The sequence below is a fragment of the Aythya ferina genome (genome assembly GCF_964211825.1).
Source record: "Aythya ferina genome assembly, chromosome: 7".
NCBI classification, from domain to species: Eukaryota; Metazoa; Chordata; class Aves; order Anseriformes; family Anatidae; genus Aythya; species Aythya ferina.
The window spans coordinates 23,421,912-23,431,633 of record NC_140302.1 but is presented as its reverse complement, the minus strand read 5'-3'; the positions used below and the strand labels follow the sequence as shown (position 1 = coordinate 23,431,633).

At 68.5% G+C, this 9,722-nt stretch overlaps 3 protein-coding genes across 5 annotated transcripts; 2 read left to right on the top strand and 1 right to left on the bottom strand.

Annotated features, from left to right (window-relative positions):
- Positions 1-97: 97 nt before the first annotated feature.
- PGAM1 (phosphoglycerate mutase 1) lies at positions 98-2,650 on the top strand. The gene is made up of 4 exons (XM_084526612.1): positions 98-296; positions 721-995; positions 1,366-1,546; positions 1,625-2,650. The coding sequence occupies exons 1-4, from the start codon at positions 158-160 to the stop codon at positions 1,792-1,794; spliced, it is 765 nt and encodes a 254-aa protein (XP_084382738.1). The 5' UTR covers positions 98-157; the 3' UTR covers positions 1,795-2,650.
- EXOSC1 (exosome component 1) lies at positions 1,969-4,408 on the bottom strand. The gene is made up of 6 exons (XM_084526613.1): positions 4,172-4,408; positions 3,984-4,072; positions 3,867-3,900; positions 3,697-3,747; positions 3,529-3,613; positions 1,969-3,379 (listed from the first exon to the last, which is right to left on the bottom strand). The coding sequence occupies exons 1-6, from the start codon at positions 4,391-4,393 to the stop codon at positions 3,273-3,275; spliced, it is 588 nt and encodes a 195-aa protein (XP_084382739.1). The 5' UTR covers positions 4,394-4,408; the 3' UTR covers positions 1,969-3,272.
- A 133-nt stretch (positions 4,409-4,541) lies between these two features.
- Positions 4,542-9,698, top strand: ZDHHC16 (zDHHC palmitoyltransferase 16). Of its 3 annotated transcripts, XM_084526609.1 has the most exons (11): positions 4,542-4,622; positions 6,161-6,413; positions 6,600-6,794; positions 6,958-7,046; positions 7,236-7,264; positions 7,448-7,581; positions 7,827-7,874; positions 8,417-8,502; positions 8,752-8,875; positions 8,949-9,019; positions 9,188-9,698. In XM_084526609.1, exons 2-11 carry the CDS (start codon positions 6,177-6,179, stop codon positions 9,300-9,302), a joined length of 1,128 nt encoding a protein of 375 aa, XP_084382735.1. In that variant the 5' UTR covers positions 4,542-4,622; positions 6,161-6,176; the 3' UTR covers positions 9,303-9,698. The 3 variants fall into 3 exon arrangements, with proteins under 3 accessions (XP_084382735.1, XP_084382736.1, XP_084382737.1); XM_084526610.1 differs by lacking the exon at positions 7,827-7,874; XM_084526611.1 differs by lacking the exon at positions 4,542-4,622 and having other exon boundaries at positions 6,140-6,413.
- Positions 9,699-9,722: the final 24 nt, after the last annotated feature.

Sequence of the window (9,722 nt, the reverse complement as noted above, 5' to 3'; positions counted from 1 at the left end):
CCGCCCTTCGCGGGCTCGCCATGCGCTACGTGCGGCCGGGCCCGGCCGCCCCGCCGGGCTGCGCATGCGCGCGGGGCACTGCCCGGGGCGGGGCGGGGCGGCGCGGGGCAGTCGCGGGCGGGCGGCGGCGGCAGCAGGAGGGGGAGGCGGCGGCGCCATGGCGGCATACCGGCTGGTGCTCGTGCGGCACGGCGAGAGCGCATGGAACCTGGAGAACCGCTTCAGCGGCTGGTACGACGCCGACCTCAGCCCCGCCGGGCAGCAGGAGGCCAGGCGCGGCGGGGAGGCGCTCAGAGGTAACGGCAACGGCGGCCGGTAACGGCGGCGGGGCCCTCCCGACAGCACGGGGCCGGTAACGGGGCCCGCGGGGGCCGCGCCGTGCAGGCCTCAGCCGGCCGCGCACCCCCTCCGGGCGGCGGGCAGGGCCCCGGTGTCCTCCCCATGTCCCCGGTACCCCCCCCCGCCCCCTCCCGGTACCCTTCCGGTGCACCCCCCGCTCCCCGTTATCCCCCCTGGTCCCGCTATCCCCCTCCCAGTCCCCGTTATCCCCTCCCAGTCCCCAATATCCCCCCCCAGGCCCCGTTCCCCCCGTACAGCCCATCCCGGTGCCCCCCCCCCATCCCTTCCCGTTACGCAACCGTCCCGGTGCCCGGTCCCTGCCCCCCCCGGTGCCCGGTTCCCGGCCCCCCCCCGCCCCGTTAACCCCCTGGTGCCTTGCAGATGCCGGCTATGAGTTCGACATCTGCTTCACGTCGGTGCAGAAGCGGGCCATCCGCACCCTCTGGACCGTGCTGGACGCCATCGACCAGATGTGGCTGCCGGTGGTGCGGACGTGGCGCCTGAACGAGCGGCACTACGGGGCCCTCACCGGCCTCAACAAGGCCGAGACGGCCGCCAAGCACGGCGAGGCGCAGGTGAAGATCTGGCGCCGCTCCTACGACATCCCCCCGCCGCCCATGCAGTCCGACCACCCCTTCTACAGCACCATCAGCAAGGTGAGACACCGTCCCCTTCCCTCCCCTTCCCTGCCCGGGGAGGATGAACCCAGGGCACGGCCCCGAGGCGAGGGGAGCTGTTAATTATTAGCCCCACGATCAGCGCTCTGCTGTTTGCTCTGGGTAGAGAGGCTGCGGTGAGTGTCCCCCAGCTGGGCTTGTAGCCACGCAGTCTGGAGGCAGATCCCAAAGGTGCTTTCTCCTGGGCACGTAGCTGCAAGCCAGCTCTGTGCGTGCACAGCAGGTCCTCGAGCCAAGAGCTGCTGCACGAGGCCCTGCTGCCACCTTCTTGTGCTGCCCTGCCCCCGGTGTTGCCCCTCGTTGCTGCCTGGGGGTGCGGGGCCGTGGTGTGAGCGCGGTGTTTCTGCAGGACCGGCGCTACGCTGACCTGACGGAGGACCAGCTGCCCACGTGCGAGAGCCTGAAGGACACCATCGCCCGCGCCCTGCCCTTCTGGAACGAGGAAATCGTCCCGCAGATCAAAGAGGGCAAGCGAGTGCTCATCGCAGCCCACGGCAACAGCCTGCGGGGGATCGTCAAACACCTGGAAGGTAGGGCAGCCCCCGCTCTGTGCACGCAGGGCTCTCTCCCTTGCACTCCCCGTGGGTGACCTGGCCCTGTGTCCGCAGGCATGTCGGAGGAGGCCATCATGGAGCTGAACCTGCCCACCGGCATCCCCATCGTCTACGAACTGGACAAGAACCTGAAGCCCATCAAGCCCATGCAGTTCCTGGGGGACGAGGAGACGGTGCGCAAGGCCATGGAGGCCGTGGCCGCTCAGGGCAAGGTCAAGAAGTGAGGCCAGGCGCGCAGGCTAGCGAGTTAGTAGAGTTGTCCCCCCCTCTGTCCCCACCCCTCTGTGCACACCCCACAGCCGTAGGAACTTGGAGCTGCAGAGCTGGAGCGGGGAGCAGCTCCCCAGGACTTGGCCCCTTCCCTTTGGACCAGGCTCCCCTCTGCGAGCAGCCTGGGGGTGAGGGGCTGCGTGCACGGGGGTCTGGTGTGAAAGGGAGCCCTCACTCTGCCAGGCAGCACCTGCACCCCTCTATGTTCTCTTCCCAGCCCTCGGGGGATGCTCTGCGCGATTCCTTGCCGTGCCTGGCTTCTCTGCTTTGTTTCCCTGCAGTTCTTGTCACTGTTACTGTAGTTCTGTTGCTTGATTTAGTTATTCCAGGGGCCCGACAGGAGCAGTGGGGGGGAGTGCAGCACGGGCAGTGAGCGGGATGGGTGCCCTCTCCCCCTGCGGGAGCATGGTGTGAAAACCAGTTTGTTTAATACTGCACGGGTGGTTTTGTGGCACGTGCCCCACTGTGCTCCTGTGTGGGATGGCACCCAGCACTGGTACTTGCGAACCTGGGCCTAGCTCTGCCAGCCCATGCTTTAATTTATTGCCTTTGGACAAAGGAGGGAGCGCGTTGACTGGGAGTTTGTATCTGCCACGTGCTTCCCGCTGCCAAAGCCAACCCTTGCCCTGCTGCCTCGTGGTGGTGGCGTAGATGCCATTGTGCCCCCTCCCACAGCCGTGTACTTGGCACCGTCACTGTGGCCTCCCCTGCTGCTGGTGTAGTGAGCCTGGCCGTGCCCTGGGTCAATGTAACTGTCCAACAGTAGCAGCTGTCTTGTTCCGGTTCAATAAAAGATTAATATGCAATAAATGGTGGTGATTTCTGCTCACGCCGCGCGCTGCTGGGCCACGCGGGGCTCCTGCCTTGCCCCCCCGCCTCCTTTCCGGCTCCACCACGTGGCTGCGGTGCGGCAGTTGCTGGGGCCTTGCAGCTGCAGAGGGTGATCGGGGAGCAAAGCAGGGCTCTGCAATCACAGGAGAGTGATTCACCGCTGCTCAGTTGGGCTCTACTGGCTCTGGGGTGTGGTGCTCCCTGAGCCCCACAGGCACGCGAGGCAGGCATGGCCTGAGGTGATAACAGCCCTGGGATGAGCGCAGCCGCAGCCTGTGCTGTTAGCGCTGGCCTCAAATCCTCTTGGTGCCCCCTTCCCCTGCCACAGGCCGGTTAGCAGCCATTTCCTGACCCCTGCACCCCACAGGACATGGCAGCAGCCGAATCAGCGGGGCTGCTGGCAGCCAGAGCAACCCCTCTGGACAAAAACCAAGCAGAGCTCTCAGAAAAAGATTTATTACCTACAGCAGAAATATAAAACCCACCCTGCTGGCCCAGCCTCTCACGCATGGAGCTGCCCGGAGGAGCCCTCTGGCCGCAGCCCAGCCCCTGCAGGGCCCCCACAGCTCCCGGGGGTGCAGGCTGGGGGCCGAGGGGCCCGCTAGGTCTGCAGGAACTGGGGCTGCACGCGGGCCACCTTGCGGAAGTCCTTGGTGTGCGTCTGGGGGCACTGCATCTCGCACCAGCTGATGGGCACCATCTGCACCCCTACGGACATCACCCATCAGGGGGCTGCTCGCCTTCCCCTGGTGTTTCTCATCCCCGGCAGCCCCAGGCCTCCTCCCACGGCTCGGCAGGATGAGGCAGGGAGGAGGCTGCTGGCTCTGGGAGCCGCCTCAGCAGCTGCTGGTCCCTACCTGCCTCGCTGCGAGCCACCACCACGCCCAGCTCGTTCTCCGCCGTGCTCAGCAGGTAGTTGGACTGCGCGTCCCCCAGGGAGATCTGGGCGGGGGCGGGTTAAGGGAAAGGCCTCCCTGCACGGCCCCCACATCCCCCAGCACCGATCCCAGGGCAATAAAGGATACCACCTTGGCCAGGACGATGTCACCGGGGCGGAAACTCTTGTACACCTCCACCTGTGTGCGACAGAGGGGACACGAGCGGGTGGAGCGCGAGGGCGCCGCTCGCCCCAGGGCAGGCTGAGCGCCAGCAGGGCTGGAAGGGAGGCGGCTGGGATCCCGGCAGCCCCGCTGACCTTATCCTTCTCGGTGGCTCGGATATCTTCCCTCCTGGAAAAGGCGAGAGGGCAAATCCAACACCCGGCCGGCCTCCGCCCGGACCCCTCCCGGCACGGCTCCCGCCCCGCTCTCACCGGATGGTGCCGCGGAAGGCGGAGCGCAGCGGCGTGGAGCCCACGTAGAGGATGTGCACCTTGGCGAAGCGCGAGTTGATGCTGCACACCTGAGGGGGCGACAAGAGGGCCGCGGGGGGGTGGCGGCGGGGCCCGGCCCCGTTCCCCCCCGTTCCCCCCGTTCCCCCCCGGTTCCCCCTCAGCCGTACCCTGCAGGTGACCACGGCGCCCACATCGGGCAGCAGCTGCGCCTCGGCGTCCCTCAGCACCGCCACCTGCGGCACCCCGCCGGCCCCGCCGCCCCTCCGCAGGCAGCCGGCCAGCGCCGCGCACACGGCCCCGCGCCGCGTGTAGGTGCCGCTGCCCGCCGCCGCCTCGGCCGCGCTGCACAGCCGCTCCCCCGGCACGCAGTACCGCCGCGCCGCCGCCATCTTGCCGCTGCCCGCACAGAGCCCCCGCGCTATTGGCCGCGGGGGGGAGGGGGGGATGAAACGAGCGCGGCCATTGGGTGGAGGCGGAACGGGGGAGCGCGGTGCTCGCTGGGAGTTGTAGTTCGGAGAGGGTGTTGGGGGGGGAGGGAAATGGCGGGGCCCGGCGCGCAGGCGCCGCGGTGGGGCCGTGAGGGCGGCATGGCGGCGGCAGGCGGGGACGGGGCGGCAGGTGGGCGGCTGGGGGAACACGGGGCTGGGGGGGGCATGGGGAGGCCCCATGGGTGCTGGGGGGGGCCTGGGGATGGGGGCCTGGGGCGGCCCCATGGGGCTGGGAGGGGGTTGAGAGGGCCTGGGGAGGGCCCATGGGTGCTGGGGGGGCCCAAGGGTGCTGAGCGCCCATGGGGCTGGGGGTGCTGGGGAGGCCCATGGGGCTGGGGGGGGGCTGAGGGGGCCTGGGGGGGCCCATGGGTGCTGGGGGTGTCCCATGGTGCTGGGGGTGCTGGGGGGGTATGGGGCTAGGGGAGCAGGGGGACCCATGGGTGCCCCATAGGGCTGGGGGTGCCCCATGGTGCTGGGCGGCCCCCATGGGTGCTGGGCTGCAGGAGGCGGGGGGCAGGCAGGGGCCCGGCCGCTCTCAGGTGCCCCCTCGGTGGCTGCGGGGGGTCCCGGCCGTGCTGGGTGCCCCGCCGGCTGCTGGGCTGGAGCAGGGGGGCGCTGCCCTGTCCCCGGTGTGCTCCCCCCCATGGGTGCCCTGCCGGGCTGCTGCCATCGGTCAGGGAGGGAACCCCCTGGGACTCAGCCCCCTTCCCCCGAGTGGGGCGCAGGAGCTGCGGAAGCCTGGGCAGCAGCGGTGCATGCGGGCTGCCGTCCTCTTGTCTGGCCCCACACAGCTCACAGGGCTCAGACACAGCTGACAGGGGTGGTTTTGGGGCTGGGGGCTGCCTCCAGGCGTGCTCCGTGGTGCAGCGCTGCCACTGGCACCGTGCCGAGATGAGCGCTCGGCCCCAGCCCGGAGCGTGCCTTGGCAGCACCCCGGGGCAGTTGTGCTGGTTAATATTGATGGCCGTGCCTGTGCGGAGCCTGGGGTCCCGACCCAGCAGATCGTTTGCCTCATTTCTGGGCCAGCTCGGGTTCCTCCTGGCTGCAGCAGGGCTCCTGAGCAGGACGAGGGGCTGAGCAAGGAGGCGAGCACTGGGTGTGCAGCCTTGCATTCACCAGGGGCTGCCCACGGGGCTCCCCTTCGCTGGCCTTATCCTGGTTGGGATTCTTGGAGTGGGGCTGTGAGGTTGGGATGAGCGTGGGGTGGCCTCTATGGCTTGGCCCAGAGGTCGAGGCAAAAGGAAGCAGCGTGCAGGTGCCGCCTTTTGGGGTGAGGAGAGGGCTCCCCCGTTCCCGAGCCAGTGGGGACGTGCTGGGGCTGGGATCACCCCGCTCTGCCAGCATCCCTGCTGCTCCCCTGCCCTGGAACGGGCCCAGCACCCCGGGTGCCCGCGCCGTCTCCGGTTTCCCCTGAGTCAGCCTCTCCGTGTCGCTCCCCGGCCCCCTCTCCTCCGGGAAAGATGAGATGGGACCGGGGAGCAGCTGAGGTCAGGCACGTCGGGCTGGGAGACCCACGGCCCCCACTCCGCGCCTGGAACCGTCCCAGGGACGCAGCCTCGCAGCCTGGCCGGGCAGAGCTGGGGCTCAGCTCCCCCTGCTGCTGCTCTGCGCCCTCCCCGAGGCCGGCAGGTGAGGGGCAGCCTGCCCATGCCCAGCCTCTCCTCACAGGCACGGCGTGGCGGGGATGAGGAGCCGGCAGCGGCTGCTGGCAGCGGTGATGCGCCTGCTCCTCAAGTGCCTGCGGCTGGGCCGGCGGCGGCGCCTGGGGCTGCTGCGGCAGGCGGGGCAGCTCTGGCACTACGGGCGCCTCTGCCTCCGCTCCCTGCTCTACAACTCCTTCACCAACAGCGACGTGGTGCTCGACTCCCTCTTCGAGCCGGTCTACTGGCTGGTGGACCACGTCACCCGCTGGTTCGGCGTGGTGAGTGCTGGGGGGGTGCTGGGGGTGCTGGGTCTCAGGGCTGGGCGTGAGCTGTGCTGCTCCAGGAAAGGAGGAGCAGGGGCCTTGGTGTGGGTCCTGCTTTGTTCCTGTGCCTGCGTTCTGTCTCTCCTGAGCAGCGTGGGGCAGATGCTGCCTGCTCTGCTGACCCAGGTCCCTTTCCCTCAGGTGTTCGTGGCGCTGGTGATCGGGCTGACGAGCTCCATCGTGGCCATCGTGTACATCTGCCTGCTGCCCCTCATCCTGCAGACCTACACGCCCGCCTGGATCTGCTGGCACCTCACGTACGGGCACTGGAACCTCATCATGATCGTCTTCCACTACTACAAGGCCATCACCACCTCACCCGGCCACCCCCCGCAGGTGGGCACCGGCAGGCACCAGCTACAGCTGGGCCCTGGAAGCACCTCGAGCACCTTGAGGGCTCCTCCAGGCCGGGCAGTGCCAGGAGGGGAGGCAGGGGAGGCGTGGAACATGAGGAGCAGGGGACAGCGTGGTGATATCCCCTCTTCTGACCTGTGTGCAGGCCAAGAACGATGTCACCGGCGTCTCCATCTGCAGGAAATGCATCGCCCCCAAGCCGGCTCGCACCCACCACTGCAGCATCTGCAACAGGTAGGGCTGCCCGGGCCAGCACCCCTCTCCTTCCCTGCCGCGTGCTGGGCGGGCTGAGCCCCTTCCCCTCTGCTCTGCTGGCTTCTCGCCTGGCCCTGGCACAGCGTGAGGGGCCGGGGGGTGGCTGCCCCTTCCCCAGCATGGTGCTGGTGTTGGCGCTGACTCTTGTGCTGCTCTCCTCCCTCTCAGGTGCGTGCTGAAGATGGACCACCACTGCCGTATCCTTCTGCACTGCCACCCAGCTCCTGGGCAGCCAGCCCCGCTTCCTCCCCCTCTCCCTGCCCCACTCCCCTCCCCAAACCCCAGCCCGGGGCAGGAAGGGTGCTGGGAGCCTGATCCCCGCGGGGAGGGTTTGGACTGGCCGGCCCGCAGCAGTTACAGACCTTTAACCCCAGGGGCAGCCTGGCTGAATAACTGCGTGGGACACTACAACCACCGCTACTTCTTCTCCTTCTGCCTCTTCATGACCATGGGCTGCATCTACTGCAGCATCAGCGCCTGGGACATGTTCCGGGACGCCTACGCAGCCATCGAGGTGAGCGGGCAGCCCCAGCCCCTGCCCTGCCCCAGCAGACGAAGCGCTAGCGTGCACAGAGGCTGCCTGGGCCCCCCGGGCTGAGCTTGCAGAACAGGGCTGGAGCAGCCCCGGGGGCGTAGTGACTTTGCTCCCCTTCTCCCTCCTCCTGCGAGGCCCGCGCCGCCCTGCTCTGGTGAGGTTTGAGGGGAAAGAGCCCTCTCCTCCGAGCCACGTAACTGGTGCCCTGTTTTCCATCCCCCTAGAGAATGAAACTGCTTGAGAAGGACAGACTGCAGGTGGCTGCCAACCAGGTGGGACATCCCTGCTGCAGGCAGCGCGAAGCAGAGCTGCTCTGCAGCCTGGGTCCTGCTCTCAAGGTGCAGCTCATGGCCAGTGCCAGCCCCCGTGCTCGTCCCGTGGGTCCCAGAGCCGGGCTGGCCGGGCAGCTCCACTGCAGCGCTGCCTCCAGCAGTCAGGGGGCTGCTTCCCCACGCACTGAGCTTCCAGGGGCTTCGGCTGGTGGCAGCAGCTGCTTGGCATGTGCTGCTCAGGCCCTGCTCTCCTGGGGAAGCAGCAGCGCGTACACCTCTCCCCCGAGCATCCCCGCTGCGTGGTGCAGGGACCTGCCCCCTGCCTCCACCCCCTGCTTGTCACTCCCGTGCCAGCTCTCGGGCGGTGTCTGTGTCTCGTGGCTGTTCTGGGCTGCCTCCCCATGGCCCTGGCTGTTGTGTTGGTCCTGGCTCCAGCCCTCTCCAGCTGCCTGATCCCTGCGTCAGCAAAGGGTACAGCCACCCCTGCCCGGCTTCGGGCTGCCGAGCAGTTTGGGTGACCCCCCCGCTCTGTCCTGTTGCAGACGTACTACCAGACCCCGCCGCCCACCTTCTCCTTCCGCCAGCGAGCCTTCCACAAGAGCGTGGTGTACCTCTGGGTGCTGTGCAGGTAACGGGGTGCGGGCTGGGCGTGAGGGGGCTGCAGGAAGCAGAGGGCAGCCTGCTCGGTGCTGCCCTGCACCCCACCTCCCCTGGGCCATGCTGGGCTCTAGCACAGCCATCCCTGCCCTGCTGCCTCGTGGGCCTCAGGAGGAGCGAGTTCAGGGCCCGGGCCCAGGAGGAGACTGAGGAAGGCAGCCCCAGCCCCTGACAGCAGTGAAGGCGTTGGGTGCAACCCGCTGTGCCTTGCTGTTCCCAGCTCTGTAGCACTGGCCCTGGGTGCCCTCACGCTGTGGCACGCTGCCCTCATCACCCGCGGGGAAACCAGCATCGAGAGGCACATCAACAAGAAGGAGAGGCAGCGGCTGCAAAAGAAAGGCAAGGTGAGTGCAGCCCCTGGGGCGGGAGGGCCAGCCGGGCAGAGCCGGGCTTGATGTGCATCTCCCCAATGTGCAGGTGTTCAGAAACCCCTACAGTTACGGCAGCTGGGACAACTGGAAGGTGTTTCTGGGAGTGGACGTGCCCAGGTAAAGCCCCAGGGGAGCCCCTGTGGGGGAAGGTGGTGGCTCAGCAGCAGGTGGGGGTGCTGAGGGCGAGCAGGACAGAGCTGTCACAGCACCCGAGGGACACGGGCTCACGCTCCTCGCTGCTGCTGTGCTCCCCAGCGCTGAGCCCTCAGCTTTCTCTCCCCACAGGCACTGGCTCACCCGTGTCCTGCTGCCCTCTCCTCACCCGCCCCACGGAACGGGGCTGAGCTGGGAGCTGCCCCCCTGCGTGCGTGAGCAGCGCGTGCCGCTCCTGGCCATCTGAGGGCTGGGTGCCGCAGACACGGCCCTCCCCGCCGGCAGGGGAGCACGAGGGGACCCAAACCCAGCACCCTGGCTCTGTTCCGGCCCGGGGGGCTGCTGGCAGGCAGGTGCTGGCACGCACTGCTGAGCCTGAGCGGAGTCAGAGTCCCGGGAAGCTCTTTGCACTTGGTCGGTGCCTGAACGCCTGCTCTGCGGCACCTCGGGGGCTGCGGGCGGCCCCAGGGAAGGGGCAGAGCTGCTGCTCCCCGCTGGAGCTGGAGGCGCTGCCCTTGCTCTGCACGAGGGGCCCAGCTCGGCTTCCAGCAGGCTTGGGGGCAGACGATGGCCGACCTGCTCCCCAGGCGGACTTTTTAAGACCATCCAATAAATGTGGTTTTGGTTGTTTTGTTTTTAAGGAGCCCGGCTCTTCTCTGTGGTGGGG